The 19,130-nt window shown below is 39.9% G+C and overlaps 1 protein-coding gene across 1 annotated transcript in view; it reads right to left on the bottom strand.

Moving 5' to 3' along the window:
- The window catches only part of NECAB1 (N-terminal EF-hand calcium binding protein 1), a 53,267-nt gene that overhangs the window by 20,957 nt on the left and 13,180 nt on the right, over positions 1–19,130 (bottom strand). Inside the window, exons 4-5 of the mRNA XM_042869830.1 lie at positions 7,001–7,026; positions 4,678–4,775 (exon numbers count right to left, since the gene is read on the bottom strand). Coding sequence (XP_042725764.1) covers positions 4,678–4,775; positions 7,001–7,026 — 124 coding nt within the window. The remainder of the gene's footprint in view (positions 1–4,677; positions 4,776–7,000; positions 7,027–19,130) is intronic.

Genomic DNA, 19,130 nt, shown 5'->3' with positions numbered 1-19,130 from the left:
TGTAAATGGGATCATTTATTTCTCCTCATCTTTAGCTTGGCACCTTCCCCTGAAGTGACAGAGCACAAACTGTTCCTACATCAATGAGCAGTTCCTATCCTCCTATCTGATACACTGCTACCTTGTGTTTATTGCAATAAAAATCCTGAAATTTGAACTTTGCTCCCATCACACTCATTGTAGCGGATAAAGACCTGGGACACTTCCCATCTGTTTGAGTAAGATCACTCAAACAGCAAGCTGCTGTTCAGCTTGGTTAAGCTGGAAAGATCTGACCCCAGAATAACCCAATAAAGTTTGGCAACTGTTTGAAACTGCTAAAAGACCGGAATGTTTTCTCCAGTAGATGACTCAGTATTTTTATTCTCAGACGGAATGGGGACTAGAGAAAAGCTCTGTTCAGGAAAGCCGTACTGGAAACCTTTTCAAAGCACAGAGGTCAGTAAACAGCACAGAAACTCTGCTGCAACTCTTGCAGGAGTCAGTTATCTGCTAATCTACTGGTTTAAAAATAGCTACAAGCGGAAACAATTTTGAGTGATGGGGATGATTTGCTTGATCTTGACTAAAAACCACAAATCCATAGAAAAGCCTAATTGAATTGCTCTTGGTAGGAGATCTTTCTGATGAAAGGTGATGTAATTTGGGGCTGTTGGTAAACAAACCAATATGTTAATTAATGCATATGATTTCCAAAACTTATGGTGAATTAAAAACAAGCCAACTAGAAGACAATCTGAAGAGTCAAACTGATTTCATATACAAGAGCTTTTTGGTGTATGTTTTGTACTACACTTATGGATATGACTTGCATATTGTTTTATCACATTTAGATTTACTTCTAAAGAAAAAAATATATTGAACTCTGCATTTACTTTTATTAATTTTAGGGTTTATATCTGAAATAAGGAAGGTTTATACACTGGCTTTTCACATTTTCAGACATGCTGTTCACTGATGTTTGTCAGGGGTTTCCTTGGAAACAAGCTAAACAATTTATCCCAAGCTCCAGCTCTGCATCTTATGCAAAGAATCAGCTATACAGATTGGGAGGAGAGTAGGGATTTCAATCAGCATTTGGTCGTTCCTATAGTTTACCTGACTCTGAAGCAGATAAATGAAATAGCAAGTTGCTACTTTTCCTTCCCAGATATTTAAAGCCACCTATCTGAAATGGCAAGTTCTCTGGGAATGTTTAGCAGAGTCCGATAGTTAGATGCACTGAGCCTTTCTAAACCCATGAAAAATCAGGGGGATGGAAAGCACTCAGCCCTGAGGACTGGGTCTGTAGCTAGCCTCATGCTCTGCAGAGTGGAGTTCAGGTTCAAAGTTTTTATTGTCAACCAAAGGTGGGCAACATGTATGAATGGAAATGTTTTCTAAGCATAGCCAGGTCAAATATTCATCTTTTACTATGCCTGACAGCATACATAACCTTTTCTTTCTATATTGCTGATAATGAGATGTAGACTAGAGTCTCTATACAACAGTAAGTGATTTTGGAAGGATACTAACCCAGCCTTTAAAAAAAAAAAAAAAAAAATAACAACAAACAACAATTTGGCCTTGGACACTTGATTCTGGTTACTGGATACTGATTCAGCCACTTTAAATCTGCCAGGTCTTTGTTGCTCTCAATGTGTAGGTCCTCAATTTTTTGGCTTCTTTTCTATGTGTGAGTTTTGGAGTCTTGGAAGATAGTAATGAATGCTCCCACTATCTGGTATTTAAGGAACTAGACTAATGAAATGGCATTGTGATGTCAAAGTTTTATTTTTCAGAAAGAGGGGAAGTCCAGCACTTCCTCTGGACACAGGCCAATGGTTGTTCAGAACCAAATCACCAATTTCTGATCACCTGCTCATTTGGCTTGACTGTATCACATCTTGTGTGTTACTGGCAATGAACATCACTTATGCATGCTATCTAAATACGTTAATTATGTTTGGCTGAACCTCCAGTTCCTATTTTAGGTGGATATATTTTTCATATCTTACTCTATTAACTTCAATAAAATCTTGGAATATTGAAGATCAGAATGTTAATAGTGGTACTGGTTTGATCATATAGCTTCTCTCTTTCTTGAGAGATGAGTTCTCATTGTCTGCTCCGAAGACTGAATTGAGAATTTAATTTCTGTACAAAGCTCTGTTTGCTGAGCATATGCTTCTCAGGAAGCTCTGTTTTGGAACATTTGAGAACATGTTTTGGGTTTGATGGTGTTCCCATGCTGTGTCTAATAAATGGAATTAAGGTGGGGTTTTTTCCAGTGCTAGCCTTGCTGTAGTTTTACCACCTTTAAGGTATAGTTATTTGGGATATTCCTGCAAGAGAAAAGCTTAAATCTTCAGTCAGAAAGGTGAAACTTAAATATTTATTTTTAATGGGTTCTTTGAAGGAGACAAATACAACAAATACAACATTCATTACTCCAGACTTTCTTATCCATTTTCTAGTCAGGCCAATGCTAACTACTTTTCCCAGACTACTGGGATTCCTCTGTAATAAATTTCTGAAGTAATTCTTAAATGCTGTGTTCTGTTTACTTCCAGTAGTTATCAGCTGATGTGTCCTGCCCTTTAGCAATGTTTTATGTAAGTGGTTAATCAAGCATTTGGTTTATGGTGCTTTGTTTTGTATCTGTATTTTTGATTTTTGGACAACTCGCATGAACTCATCTGTTCCTTAGTGCCCACCCCAGTGTGGCAGTGATTCAATGTGCACTCACTTCATTAGATGAACAGCACAAACTGAGAGGCACTCAGCTCACTGGCTCGAGGTCTAGAAAAAATAAGCTACACTTTCAAGTTTCTATTTTGTCAGTTCATGTAAAATGTATGAGTGCTGTACTCTTGCAAAAGCCTGAATACCAAAGAGCATTCTCTGATAGAGCTCTGATAAAGCTCCTCATTGATTGCTGATGACTGAAGGACATATGTATTTTCCCCCTGGGATCTCATTGAATACTTTCTGCTAAAATTTTTAAGTCATTGATGGCTTGCCTTGCAGTGACTAGCCCTGTGTGAGGGGCTAGGGCTGGATTTGGAAGATCTTGGTTCACCTCCTTCCTGCATTTGGGTTTTGCCTCCCCTTTTGAAATTTTTCCATCTTGCAAAGAACATTTAACTACAAGACAGCCAAGGAAAAAGCATGTTATGTAAATGCATATTAACTTCCAGCTTGCAAATGGTCATGAATGTTGTTCTCCAGGGGTAGGTATTGGGGCCTGTCCTGTTTAATAGCTTTATCTGTGGCAAGGATGAAAGGACTGAGTGTACTCTCAGTAAGTTTGCAGGTAACACCAAGTTGGGAAGAAGTGTCTATCTGCCTGGAGATAAGAAGGCCCCATATTAGGATCTGGACAGGCTGGATCACTGGGATGAGGCCACTGGGATCAAGTTCAACCTGACCAAGTACCAGATCCTTCCTCAACAACCCCAGGTAATGCTACAGGCTTGGGGCAGAGTGGCTGGAAAGTTGTGTGGAAGAAACAGATCTGAGGCATTTCATTGGCATTTGGCTAAATGTGAGCCAGCAGTGTTCCCAAGTGGCTAAGAAAGCCAATGGAACCCTGGCTTGTACCAGAAATAGAGTTACCAGCAGGGGCAGGGAGGTGACCATCCTTCTGTATTCAGCACTGGTGATGCTACACCTCAAGTACTGTGTTCAGTTTTGGGCCTCTCGCTACATCGATGCCATCTGGAGCATGCCCAGAGAAGGGCAGTGAAACTGGTGAGGAGTCTGGAGCACAACTCTTATGGAGAGTGGCTAAGAGATCTGTGATTGTTCAGTCTGGAGAAGAGGAGGCTCAGGGGAGACCTTACCTCTCTCTACAGCTGCCTGAGGTTGTGGTGAGGCAGGGGTTGCCCTCTTCCGCGTAACAAGCAATAGGAGCAGAGGGGATGACCTCAAGCTGTGCTGTGGGAGGCTCAGATTGGATACTATGAAAAGTTTCCTCTTCGAAAGAGTGTTCAGGTGCTGGAATGGGCTGCCCAGGGAGAGGGTTCAGTCACCATCCCTGGAGGCATTCAAGAAACATTTAGATGTTGTACTGAGGGGCAAGGCTTAGTGTGTAAATATTGGTAGTAGATGTACAGTTGGACTAGATGATCTTGGAGGTCTTTTCCAACCTTATTGATTCTGTGATTCTAAACTCTTTATAAATGATCAAACACCTGGCTGGGAGGTGAGCATGAGCAGGTGTGACTGCAGTGAACTGAGCTGCTACAGGCCTTCAAAATCTTTTTAAACTGTCCTGGAATCTACCTTTAACAATAACACAAATCTGATGACTGTGCACATCTACTGCCTTAGTGGCAGGCAGTAGTATAGTTTGATATTTTAATTTTTTACTCACATTTTCTACGCCAAGAACTTGAATTATTTCCTTAAATTCAGACTATTTTCAAAACTTGGTAATACTTTCACACATTTAGAATCCTCTCTGAGTACTACACTATGAAGAACATTGTTCCCATCAATCACAAAGACAATTTTGATTGATTCAAACTTTACAGCTGGGATACTGAGCTATTTTGGCAAGCCTTTTCCTCCTGGACTTTTTCTACAAAAACAAGTATATTTGGAAGAAATTAAATACAAGTTAGCAACTTTGTCTCAATATAAGTACACTGGACACACATCCAAACATAAAAAACATTTACAGTTTTTACTTACTTTCTTTGTTTTGTCCATTGCTTTCAGTATAGTAATGTTTAATTCCTCCAAAACAGAGAGAACATTTTCATACTCTCCTAAGTGCTGCGAAAAATATTCTGAAGGAAGAAGAAAATCCAAGTCACCTATTCACTACTGGAAAATTCAATATTTCATCAAATATCAATATATTCAAGTCTGAAATTAGTTATGATATTATTATTAGCTATCTAAATATATAAAATGATCAAGGCTTACAATGAAGGGGACGATTTTACTTTGAAATTTTGATAATATTTTCCTCAAAACCATTAATGAATATTTAAAATGCCAAAATTGGTGTTTCAGAACATTTCCTTTCAGTAAGTAATGCCAAGTCAACAAGAAGCAGACGTATTTTCAAAATATGTACATCTTATGTCTAAAATGAATTTTCAGTATTTACTTCATAGTTATTATCAGGAAATGAAGTTTTCTTGTATTTCTTGTAAATCTGATTATAATGCTACACAAACGAATAGCTGTTGTAAAACCCTTAGGGGAGATGAAATCAAGTAAGGGCTGTTTTAAGCTGGGTTCAGCTGAGGCCCAGTGTTTTTCTGATGCAACCATGAGTTGCTCGGTTGTGCTTCTGAAACCAGGAACTGCAAATATATTTTCAATAAATATAATACATCCAAGGTATTTTTAACAAAAACAGTGAAAAGAACATTAATTGTGTATGCCTGTTCTTTCTGCTAAAATATCTTAATTTGAACCAAACCAGAGGGCATTCTTCAAAGTATGTCAAGCATAGAACAGAAATAAATCTGTAAAAATTGTATTTACTAATTTTCTACATATACTTGCGTCTGGATGAAGTTCCATTAAGTAAATAAAATTATCACTGTATCAACAGGCTTTAGAGATTCTGCTGCATAAACTAAGGGCTCTCACAAAGGCACAAAAACACAAAGGAAATCTGACCAATGTTCATGAGTTTCGCAGGGGAATCATGAAAGATTTCAGTAGCCTGGTGACAAAGCCTGGTATTGCTGAGAGACTGAATGAAATGATGTAGAAAGAAAACACGTTGCGCATTCATGCCCTGGAAATGAAACTTCACTTCCTAGGAGTTATGGAAATAAGTCAGAGGAAGCTGTAGACTAAACGCACGTTGGGTAAACTCAGCATCAGATTCACAAATGAGAAACACCCCAGAGGCAATCTGTGAAAGACTTACAAAGGAGTTGCAGAATTCAGGTATCATGAGGATTGCTGAAGCTGCCCATAGTTAATCAAAATGGACAGAAAAAAAATCAGCACTGAGCTGAGACCTCAGCCAGCTCTCTGGCTGACTGGTGGGCTCGGTTTGTGGGGTGAGCACTGAGCAGGCCTACAGTGCACAAACCACCCCATAAGCTGTGTATAGCTCCTAGAACAAAGCCCCATTCTTCCTTGGCCAGGTTGGTACAGTTTTGGCCAGATTCTGAGCTAGCAGAAGTCATCACAGCATAACTGACTTTGGCTAAGTCACTAAATATTTATGTACTGCATGCTGAGATGCCCCTCAATGGGTTCCTTCTGCCTACAAGGTGACAAGCAGAGTCACCTTGTAGGCAGATACATCAGCTGGCACTCAAATCTACAGAGTTTTCAACTTTTAAAAGACTTCAGCATCACCGACTTTGGGAAAATTCAATAGGCCACTGTTTGCTGATATCTTTTCCCAGAAATAGCCTGCTTTTGACAAGCAAAACTATCTCTTTGACACATCCTGTGGGAGGACTTAAAGAAATTTTCTGTAAATACTTTCTACTGCAAGCAGCACCCCTAAGTCGTGGAAAAAATCTTCATGACTCACAGCCGGGATCAGGAACACAGGCAGGTCAGTGGGCCACAGTGGGGCTTTGCAGGAAGTTTTGGTGATGAAGAATGACAGTGTGTCCAACTGCTGCTCATACAGAACTGAGTTGGAGGCAGATAATGTACTGTCCTCCAGAGGAATATGAAAATGTTTTTCAAAATGTCCCACACACTCCTACCTTTGAAAACAATCAACTAGAAAAGGAAAGGAAATCAAGATAAGATCTCTTCACTAGAACCAAGTTCTTAAAGCTCAGACAGTCTGAGGCATGGATTAAGAAAAATACTTTCAAAGCAATATCTGTATCGAATGGATGGCTTTCTGAAAGATTATAAGCCGTCTGCATTCTTCAAGTGTAGATTTTCAATGTAATTTACATATTTTCTGTTTGAGCCACAAAGGATAAACTGAAAGAAATATCCTTATAATACAGAATATGTTCACTTGCACAGGGCTGCTGCAGGCAGAGATGATCTTCTTGCTTAAAGAGGAACTTACCAGAAAGCTCTTCAGTGTCAAGATTGCTGGAAAGATAAGAGGATAGTGGGTTAGTGAGCTCAGTCATGGTGGCTGTTGCACTGATAGATAGCAGGACTCAAAGATCAGTTTTGACAGGGATGTGAAGCTCCCCTGCCTGGGCTTTAGCTTGGCCCTTGCTGCCTTGTGTAGGCACCTCCTGAGCCGTGCTGCAGCCTTTTTGCCCCACAGCCTTCCTTCCCCATCACGTTTCCTCCGCTTCAAGACATGGCACCTTCCTACTCACCAACAACACCTGCCCAGTCCCTGAGCATTACGCTGTGGAGACTCAGAGCTGTCAGAAATCCATTTTAACACCAGAATTTGTGCTTTTTTTTCCCCCCCTACCTGCACTCCTTTTCTGTGGCTGTCATGCTGGACAGCATGGCTGTGCTTAGCCTTCCATGCTAAACAGCAAAAACCCAATGTCTGTCTTCCATTGGTGTTTCTCCCACAAGATGAAGTACAACAGAAGGACAAAACCAGAGATAGATTATGTGTGCTGAGAAGCTGTAAGTCTTTCTGGCCATACAAAACAGTTTCACCAACAAAATGAAAATAATAGTTGCACTGCCATATTGTCATGAAGTACACACATAGTATAAGCACATGAAGGTAAGCAAATATTCTTTAAAACTGAAATCTGTTTATTTCAAACAGATTTCATCCAGACTTTAAAGCATTCTTTCCTCTCTGAGGTTTTAAGAATCAAAAGAGAAACCATTTGAGCTGCAGCTCAGTGCTGAAGGTTGGCATATTGACTTTTCTCAGGGAAGAGAAGCTGATTATTAAACTTAAAAACATGAATGTCCTTCTTGAATCTTGCTGATGGGTGAATGTTGAATGGCTAACTGCAGTTAGGATTTTTTCACTTATCTTTTTAATGGGATTTTTTAAATTGACTTCTTAATAAAATTATGAAACGATATTACCTTACAGTCATTTTCACAAATGCTAACTTTCTGACTTATTTATGAGAGAGACAGAAACAGACAGAAATTTCAGGATCCTGAGTTCTCAAGAACTTGCATAATCAGGGCTCTGGTCTGAGCATTTTTAACTGATGATGTAAATGAAGCTTTACCAAAACTCTCATTAACTAAAGGTGACCTGAACTGCATTTGAATGGACCAAGCAGGATGGCTTCAATGGGGAAATTCAAAGCCTGTAAGAATTAGTGCTGAGAAACTTAACCTGGATCAGTAAACTGTTTGATGGGAGTAGTGTCTATGAATACTTAAGGCTGTTCACCGTGGATCACTCTGACATCACTGCTTAACCATGGCTGATCTCCTTGCAACCACGTCTACAGTCAGCAGTCATTTTTGAAACACTGCAGATGTTTGCTCCCCAAATGCAGACTGAGATCTGATAAATGACCTCAGCCAAAAAGCAGCAACAGAATACCAGGATCTTACATGGCAGGAGTTTGCTGCTCTGATGCCTGCGTCTTGCTCATTTTCCCCACATTTTCTGCCCTTTCACATCTTCTGTGCTAATGCCTTCTCTTTGAAAATAACGTTTCTGTACTTTTCAATTTACATCTTGGAAACGGTGGTTAAAAAAAAAATCCCTTAATATTGCAAGCCAGTCAAATTTGCTTGATGTTTTCAAATCTCACATTAAAATTCATTCTGGTCCTTGTTCTTCATCACTATCCTCAGCAGTGTGATACTAATAGAGCACTACGACGTGGCTCAGAGGATTCCAGCATCAGAACATCTGCGTTAGTCTCACTAATAAAAGTGATGCACTTGAAAATGGACTACAATTGAAAATGGAGAAATATTTAGATGCTGAATTTATTTTCAATTAGAATTGGGCACTTGAATAATTAGAAAATTACTGTCTGAAGTGATTTGTGCAACAGCACTCAAGAAGCCTGTGACAGAATATGACAAAAAGAATATGGATTTCACTCCAGTATCCTCATGGTGTTTCCTTTTCTGTTATAAACATCTTTTGAGGCTCCATTGTTCTTGGTGCACTACTGGGAGGTGATGCCATTCTAGGCAGAACACTGTAATTTTTCATGTCACTGATTATTTCATGCTCTCAGAAATATAACGTTTCATCATACAACATGGCTGTCAGCAAACCTGGTGTTCTTTTTCTGCACACAAACAACTTTGAGCAACCTTCAGGATGTTACAGAAGCAATTAAAGAAGTTTGAAATATATTTAAGAGTAGAGGAGCGAGGCACAGACCAAGGGGCTGTTTGTGCAACTTGGTGCTTGGGTTTACGGTGGGCGCCTGTTCATCATTTCAGTGCGTATACACGCCAAGGGTGCTTCTGCTCAGACCTATAATCTAACTGCTCTGAACATGTAATTTGCAATATTTGCTGGATGACGCACATCCACGCTCAGGCGCTCTGCTCCTGCTAAGTGCCCAAAGGATGGGGTGAAGCCAAATGCATTCACATCACATCAGCACAATCATTTTTTAAACCTCTGCGCACTGTTTGCTTTCTGACTGCTAAATGCCATCCTTTTCCATGCCTTACTGCATCTACAATGCTCTCTACCTAACAACATGAGCAATTTTTAAAGATCTCCTGCAAATATGCTACTGTTCGATAAAAAAAAAAAAAATTGGTATTATCTGCTGCTCAGTGACAGACGTATAGGCAAATTCATTTGGCCAAAGTGACTGTGGTATAGAATGGAGGCATGTGAAGCAGCTGTGATGGCTCCCCAGTTCTCCACACCACTATCAGCCATGGGTTGGGGCTGGCCAAAGCAGGAAGGTAGAAGCCATTCCACCTATCCACTGATGGGCAGTGACATCTCTTCAGCAAAGGAATAACATGCAGTGTGGACTCTCTTCATCTACAGCAGTTATTTTATTGAAGAACACAATACTATATTTAAGATTTAATGAACTAAATTCTTTTAGGATATCCACTGCCTCTACAATTGTAACTGAAGAAGGATAGTGTGTCAGGTCTCCATTCTCAGGACTGAGAAGGATTGATTTCAAAGGCCTGAACCAACTCTTTTATTGTGCCCATTTGCACATCTCTGATAAATTTGGTTTTAGAGAGGAAAGCTCAAGGTTGGCATCTCCTGTTGTTAAGCAGAAGCATATAATTTGTGAATGAAAGGAATGTCATGATAACTGTGCAAGGGCAGCTGAATAGTCATCTGTGGATGTTCTCAGCCAAAAAGCTGTGAGCTCTTTGCAGCACATCTTGCATAACATCCCACTTCAAGTCAGCCAAATGAGATACTTGCTCCAACACTACAGAGAGTGTTGTGTCAAGGAGACTTAGAATATGTGTACTTGCATTTTAGGGACATTCTGCCTAATATCTCCTTTGGAACAGCAATGAGTCTTTTTGCTCAGGTTTGTTCAAAGTTTCTTATAATTGGAGGCAAAGCTGCTTTCTGCTATTAATGAGATCACAGAATCATAGTATCAATAAGTTTGGAAAAGATTACTAAGATCACTTAGTCCAATTGCTGACCCTTCCCCACTGTGCCCCCAATGCCACATCTACCCTTTTCTTGAACACCTCTAGGGATGGTGATTCCACCACTTCCCTGGCAGCCTGTCCCAATGCATTACACAAGGAAGAGAAGAAAGAGGGGGCAAAATGAAACAGGGCTCAGGGACCAATCCCTGGAAAGCCAAACTTCTTGCTTCCCCAAACACATTACTGCTTCAGCCCCAGGGCTAACTGGGCCACACATCATCTGGTTTCTCAAATACAGATCGGCTTCTGCAGCTCTGAGATGGGCAGCGGGACTGTGGGCTGTGTTACTGTCCCAGATTTTGCTGCACTAAATAACTGTACAGCTTGCTTATGGTTAACTTCAGACCAAGCTATAACTTCAGTGTTGTCACTTATTGCTCTGCATGTGGCAGGGACAGAGGGGAGAGTAAAGGATTTTTCCTGCCAGCAACTTCCCCAAAAAACCACCCTTGCCCTTCTCATTAGGCAAGATACAATGAACTTCATGGATGGCTGGCCACCTTAATGACTACAGCACACTTGCCTGTGTTTCTAAAAGCGCTTTTTAATGTTATTAAAAGTTGCGGATGCTAAAATCTCTGGAGAACTGTGCAGTGGCTGCAGAACCATTTGCTAGCAGATTCTGAATCACATCAGCCCAAACAGGGAGACAAAAGTCAGCATGATGATGGCTCTTTTGCCGTGGGTGGGATACACATCAGGGTTTTCACCTTTCAGGAGATGATAACGATGTTTCAACTTTGGAGTTTGTTCCAAAACAATTTTTCTCAAATGGAAGCTACCCCTACCATTAAACAGTGAGCTCACTGCTGATGTCTTCTGGAGAACGGATCTGAAATGAAACCTTGTAAGTCAGTTCCATTTAGGACAATGCAATTGAAATGGCTTGTTACATTTTGATCGTTCCCGTGTGACTGAGTCTCTTATTTTCTGCAGAATACTGAATTTTACATTAAAAATAACCATTCACGTGGAAAATTTCCAAGCAACTCTATTTGCATCTTGTCTGTGTGACTGGAGGTTCTGTGTTGGCATCAGAACCCTGTCAATCAGTCATTACACTTCTTCTATTCAGTCATGAAATGCTGAACTGTATAATTAACTCATTCTGAACAGTATTTTCCCTTTTTCTCTGCACTTCATTTCCAAACTGATTTTTGTAGCTACCATCTTTAAAAGACTGAAGATTGAAGTCAATACCTGCAATTACATCTCTTAAACAGCAGCAAACACACCTTCCTCATGTCAGGGCTGCACCATGTACCTGAAATTGCTGTTCACTCAAAAATATAGCTTTAAAAATGGGCAAAAGCTAATGTATATTTTCCTCCTTTGTGTTTTGTTGTTGTTTTTTTTTTTCTTTGTACTGAATAATTCAATTTTGAAAAAAAATACTTTTGGCTCACTTGCACATCATGTTATTACAGAGCCTGTCAGTATCTCATACTGTTTTTTAATCAATCTTTTTTGTTTCTTGATTATATATCCTAGTTCATTATTTTTTCATTGTACTTGTATTGGACAGCAATAAATGAGCAGCAGTGAGTGGGTGAAACGAAAACAAAATATCCAAGGACCAATATGCATAAGTGCTGCTACAGACTGCTGTCAAATTACCAGTGAGTTGTTTTTTCAGCCAGAGTCATGAAGGAAGTACTGTGGTCCCATATAACATGTCTTTCACTGCAGTTACATTGCACAGGCTAATGCAGATGGATGGGTTCCCATGGCTGCAAGGATAGTGCTGACATCTTGCTCTTGGAAATCAAGTCAGCATCCTTTTAGAGTTTGCCATTAGAGCATTCTCAGCACTTCTTTTTTTGACCCTTTTAACATTGTTTTTTTATGAGGGTAGATAGTGATGGGACAAGGGGGAATGGTTTTAAACTGACACAGGAGAGGTTTAGGTTAGATACTAGGAGGAAGTTTTTCACACAGAGGGTGGTGATACTGGAACAGGTTGCCCAAGGAGGCTGTGGATGCCCCATCCCTGGAGGCATTCAAGGCCAGGCTGGATGTGGCTCTGGGCAGCCTGGTCTGCTGGCTGGCAACCCTGCACGTAGCAGGGGGTTGAAACTCAATGATCCTTGTGGTCCTTTTCAACTCAAGCCATTCTATGGTTCTTTGATTCTATGATTCTATAATTCTATGACCCAAGGGAGGAACTAGGGCAGTGGCTAATGAAGATCTGGACAGGAAGATGGGTATGCTGTGAGCCTCCGAACCTTGGAGGCAGATGTTCATGTATGCACTGGGCATTCAGGCTACCCTGCCACAAAAGGAGACTCAGTGAATTCTCTGCAGCTGAGGACTTTGCAGTGAACCAGCCAGAAGGAACTTAATTAATAGGGCATAACACAGGCATCCAGTGTTGTTTGAGCTGCTCAAGCATCTTTCTGCCTTCACTTACATCCAGCTGCTTCTCCTGTGTCGTCCTGTCTATTCTGGACAGATGTCTCAGGTTGGAGTATCTTAAATGCCTTATGCCTGAACAACAACAATGAAATCTGTGTCAGCAGAGCTACTTCTTAGGTACTTCTTACTTCACTAACTTAGGGAGACTTAGACACCCTGCTGATCTATGCACATACAACTGTACATGTGTCTTCACTCAATGAACATCCAGTATGATGGACTATCCCAGATGCCCAGCATCTGCCTGGAGCTGTAGGTGCCCAAGTTTCTTAGGCCCACACCAAACTTGTCTCTGGTTTGTACATGCTTTTTCTTCTTTAACTTGTGCCACACACAAAGGCTCAATGGGATACCTGCCTTTAAGAGGTTGTATGTGCCTCAGGTCTGTCCAAACACTCCTTGCATCCCTCCCACCTTGTAATTAAAGTACTGGCTGAGGACTTCATTTTCCCAGTAAGAAAAATGAGAAAAACAAGTCTGATTCCCCACTGACTCATATGAATCAGTAATCAGTGAAGCATTTATCACACCATCTCTCTGGTAGCACTGCAGACTGAATCCCCTCGAGATGTACTGCATATCTCTTAGTTTGTAACTTTGCCAAATATTCTCATTATCTTCTGACACCTTTCCCCTGAGGTTGCCATTATGCTAAAAACATTTTCTGTGAAAGTTATTGGGGGAGGGGGAGGTGGGAAGGAAAAAGGATAAGAGCAAAGGCAAGATTTGCTTTTGCAGTGAATGCTAAAACCAACTCACAGAGAGATTAACCATTTCAAGGAAGTGTGGCATTTGTGTTTTGCCTTATGGCAACCAATATTAGAGCCCACGTGCCATTTCACTGTAGAACTGTCAAATGTGATAATTTATGCAGAGGTTTGGGTGGGAAATAGTAAGTTTAACAACTGATTGAAATGAGTCAGAGTTATCCTTAATGTGTTTTACAATATTTCATCTATGCTTCATAGAAAATTTTATTAATTTTGTAACTTGGAACTATGCTAAGGTGAAAAATACTCAAGTCCTCTTCTGAAAATAGTGATAACACTCTGGTAGGAGAGGTCTTTGCCACAGATCAGTGCAGTGTTGATAAGGCTGACAGTTTTCTGCTTGTTTACACTCCTAATTTGGGTATTATGAAAGCTTTATAACAAGTCACTGAATAGCAAAATATACCCCAGTGAAACTATTAAAATACCAAAATACTCTCTATTTTGCTTGAAATCCATGGCACTTTTGTGGGGAGATTGTAAAGATATGGAAATTATGCCTGACTTTATGACTACTTATCTTATTTTTACTTTTTAGATAGAACTAATCCTATGGACAAACATTTAGAGATCATGATAAATATGCCTTTAGCAAGTGATCCAGTCACACCACAGATGTTTGCAAATGCTGACAAAGAATATATAGAGAAACATGGCATTGTAAATATATATTTTGCCATTATCATCTTTTAAAGGATTGACTTAAAAAATGTTTATGCTAAAATTTCACTTTTGAAAAACTGATAGCATTCAGCATTCTCTTACACAAGGACTGCAGCTACAACATCCACAACTAACACAGGGCATACCTTTGGGTAAAGAGCTGTCTACAGAGAAGTAGCTGAGATGTAGGCGAATGACACCTTTGGGAAATACAATAGAGATTGATACAGGCTGTCTGGAAGTCATGCTGATGGTACAGTTTGTTCTTTAAGGTCTATATAAAAAGGCAGTATAACTTCCTGCATCCTTTTCTTTTGTCTTAGGATATGTAGACAGGCTCATCACTAAATTTTGTGACAAAAGCTGTTTTTCCTGTTCCATTGCAGGAGAATCAAACTAGGTGACCTTTAAGGGTCCCTTCCAATTCAAACAGTTCTGTGATTCCTTGCTTATTAAAGTGCTTGAAATACCACATCTGCAATAAAAAAATGGCACTTATTTTACCAATTATATGCAACTATAGGAGAAATATCTAGGTATTTGGGTTGGTTATGCACTGCCGTGTGATTCAAAAGGGACAAGAAACAAAAGAGCAAGAAGAAATAACACCAGAAATATTTAAAAATTAAGGCTGGAAAAGACCACTAAGACCATCCAGTTCAACCATCCTAATACCATACTGCTCCTTTTAGTGGTCTTCCATAGTCTGTCTGCTTTGTAATAGGTACATTACGTTAGTTTGTCTTGGTTTAAAAAAAAAATAATAATACCTTTCTAATTCTCTTCTTCCACAAGATTGACATTAGGATCGGAGTAATGGAATTTTATAATAGCTGGTTAATTTAGCTCCCTTCAAGGTGTTAACCTAGTGGAAGTCTCTTATACATTGAATTTTATTTTTTGCTTTTTGAAAGTTTGCTGTAGCTGAGGTGCAAAGAAAATTCAGGTTTCCTGAGCTTGTGGTCCATGAATATCAGTCTGAGGCCACTTGCTTGATCTGCACATAACAGCACAAAAACTAACATACAAAGAAAATGAGGTTTTGAGTGCTGGCAGAGTTAAAACATTTAATGCGGGCAGGAACAACCCTAAGTCTGCTCTTCTGACAAAATGAAATTTTGAAGTACACCGAAGATGTTTGGGAAGATCAAGACATATTCCCTTACCTATCTATCCTTGGCATTTACATGCAGTATAAATCACTACAGTATGAGAACGCTGCACAACCTCAGTCTTTACATAACATCCATAGAATCACAGAATCATAGAATGGCCTGGGTTGAAAATGACCTCAAAGATCATCTAGTTTCAAGCCCCCTGCTATGTGCAGGGTCGCCAACCACAAGACCAAGCTGCCCAGAGCCTTGAATGCCTCCAGGGATGGGGCATCCACAACCTCCTCGGGCAACCTGTTCCAATGTGTCACTACCCTCTGTGTGAAAAACTTCTCCTAATATTTAACCTAAACCTCTCCTGTGCCAGTTTAAAACCATTCCCTCTTGTCCCATCACTATCCACCCATGTAAACAGTCGTTCTCCCTCCTATTTGTACGTTCCTTTCAAGTATTGGAAGGCCACAACAAGGTCTCCCCGGAGCCTTCTTTTCTCCAAGCTAAACAAGCCCAATTCCCTCAACCTTTCTTCATAGGAGAGGTGTTCCAGCCCTCTGATCATCTTAGTGGTCCTCCTCTGGACCCGTTCCAAGAGCTCTGTGATCAATCATAAACTCCTCAGTGATTCCAGGCACAGACAACAATTTTTGCTTCACTCCCTTGGACTGTTTGAGAATGAAAGCATAATAGATGGTTTTGGGATTGTTTAATATGTGCACGTTTCTCCAAAATCTTACATTACAGAACTTCCTAAGGTTCAGTGAGCATTTTGCTGCTTTTCTTAGCCAACTGGTTAATTTAAGACATTTTACATAATCTGCCCTTTTCTGCAAATGCCAGTGAGTAAAGTTTTGTCCTCATTATATCTGCTTCATGTGATTTTTGCTGGAACGTCCTAATGAGGAATTCATATTACACTGCCCAAGATGTTTCTCTTTGCTATACCCACCTGATATTTGGCATGCTCTGTCTCGCTGTCTTATGACAAGGTTTTGAAAAGCAAAAAGGTGCTAAGGAAAGCCTTTAAAGTGTATTTCCCTTTATTAAAGAGAAATATCAAGTAGTGTAGAGTGCTTTCCAGCTCTAAGTCAGGCATCAAGCCTTTTATCAGTTAAAGACTTCGGGAAAAACATTCAAAATCTTCTTATTGCTGTTTTAAATTAAAGCATGTTTTCTTATTATCTATATCTAGGTTCTACTCTGTGACAAGTTATAAGTAAATAAACAAATAAATAAATACACTTCTGGTTGGAAAAAGTGATTTAGTGGTTTTCCTGAGTCTTCTACCTGTTCAGTCCTCTGAGAGAGATGAAAACCTGATCCTTCACAGCACGTACTCTTTGTGACTTTTGTACCATGCTTTTTGCCAAGCTTTTCTCAGAGTGAGAATGATCCCTCTCTGATGTCTGCCATGTATAACCTGCTGTCAGCTAGTAACAGTGGCCTTTGACAAAGCCTCATATTTCCCAGGAGGAAAATCATAACGTTATTCTCATTTTACTATATATTCTTCAGATCTGTGTGTTCTCCAGTACAGAGGAAAAGCTCTAAAGATTGCAATTAATACAACTTCTACAATAAAAATATTTTTCAAATAATAATAATAATAAAGCTTTACAAACAAAAAGAAAAAAAAAAAAGCATCCAGGAAAAGAAAAAAATAGAACATCCTTAAGATCCTTTTTTAAAGATCTCACACACTTACTAAGGATATTTGCCCAACAAAGGTAGATATGTACAATGGTGGTAACATAAACTGACTGTCAAGCACGTATAAGGGAACATGAACCTTTTAATAAAGGCTAAAAAACTTGTGTGAAGGATAATCTGATAATCAGATTCCCACAGTGTTCCAAGGAGCGTGTGGCTCATTTTGCTGGCATATAGATAGACTATTTGCATCGTCTTTGTTCCACAGCCTTAGCCACTGTTTTTAAGAAAATTGAGAGTATTAAAATGTTACATTTATTTCTTCTTCACCTGGTGCCTAAAAAATTCAGCAGTATTTCAGCCATTTTCTTCCTTGAATTTTGAGTACTTAAACACTTTTGACAAATTAGGGAAATGACAACTGCCTTTATTTCTTTTCTTACAGTAAAACAAAAAACTCCTGTTGTCCTCCCATACTGTCTGTTAAGGTAAGTGATCTATCAGTGAAAGCTGCTTCTCTGTGCTTGTGGCATTCCACTAGTGAGAGCCTTTAAGACTATGTGCTTTAGGATGGCCTTGGGATAAGGATGCCAATGCCTCCATTTTGTGCTGGCTTGAACCAGAGGAGGAGCAGCAGAAGCTGAGGATGAAGGGAACAAGGAAGGATGCAGTGCTGTGGCACTGACAAGTGAAGGAGAAAAAAACATAGGAGGGTTACTGCCAGGAAGAACTTATTTTGTTTCCTTGTAGAAAGGTAAACCCAGAGACACAGTAGAGTTTAAATGATGTAAGTTCCTGTTATATTATTACATTGTCTTCATTTTTGTTATGGCAAGCATAGGAAGCTGGGCCATTATAGCATCTTCATACACACTGTCTCACTGTAGGCAGCTAAGGAAAGCAGTACTGACTTACTGCATGCTCACTGCTTGTAAGGGGGACCACAGCCCATGCCTGATGTCTTCACAACCCCTCAGCTAGAGAAATAAGCAACCTCCTTGACTACAGTGTTGTGATTTAAGCCAGCAGGTGGCTGAGCATCATGTGGTCATTTGCTCCCTCCCCCCATTTCTTAATGGGATGGGGGAGAGGATCGGGAAAAAAAGCAGAACTTGTGGGTTGAGATAAAACTATTTACTAAGATAGAGAAAATGAAAAGGTGAATAATCATGATAAATAATTACATATATATATGAATGTCTGTAACAAATGATGCCAAGCTACTGCTCATCACCCCCCCAAACTATGCCCAGTTCACTCCCTGAGCAATGGAAGAGAGCAAGGTGAACTCTCACCCCTTTCAAAACTCCTTCCATCAGCTGCCTAATTCTGTTCCTTCCCAGATCCTTGGGCCCTTCACTGAGAATTGCTTTGGTACTGCACAACATTGCATACTGCATTGCATACACTGCACAACATAGCTGCAACTATAAATATTGGTGTGTTATCAGCATTGTTTTTCTCCTAGATCCGAACTACAGCATCATACCAGACACTCTAAAGAAAGCAAGTCCGTCCCAGCTGCAACTAAGACAAACAGACAGAGTTCAATTTAAAAACCACTACCTTGATAATACCATCCTGATTAGCAGTAACTGGGAGATCTGTAGTGAATAACTGCAGATGGACAGAAAGTAAATAAAAAGGAAAACCATTCTCTTCTTCAATCACTATACATAAGGAAAAAAAAACAGCTTTAGAGAGAATGCAGTGGCATAATATTTGATCTGCTGAAAGCAATAAGCAATGTTGCCAATCTGTTGTCTTGCTTAGCCCAGTCATAATGAAGACATCAAAATTGCCCAAGAGATGACATCAGTACCGTTCCCAAACCAGCACCAGATGGAATGTCTTTTTCTGTCCTTTGTTATTCATGAGTGCTTTGGTTACTTTTTTCCCAGCTCAACATCTGGTCAAGTACTCGTCTCAGGTAATGAGTCAGTGAAGAGGGGTAAAGAATGGAGAAACTAATATTTAATCCTGGAGGATTAAATCCTGGAGGCCATAGCCTCATTTCCTTATT

The sequence above is a fragment of the Lagopus leucura genome, unplaced genomic scaffold, assembly GCF_019238085.1.
Source record: "Lagopus leucura isolate 7727_CA_CO unplaced genomic scaffold, USGS_WTPT01 Super-Scaffold_100002, whole genome shotgun sequence".
Taxonomy (NCBI): Eukaryota; Metazoa; Chordata; class Aves; order Galliformes; family Phasianidae; genus Lagopus; species Lagopus leucura.
This window is presented reverse-complemented; position numbering and strand designations above follow the sequence as displayed.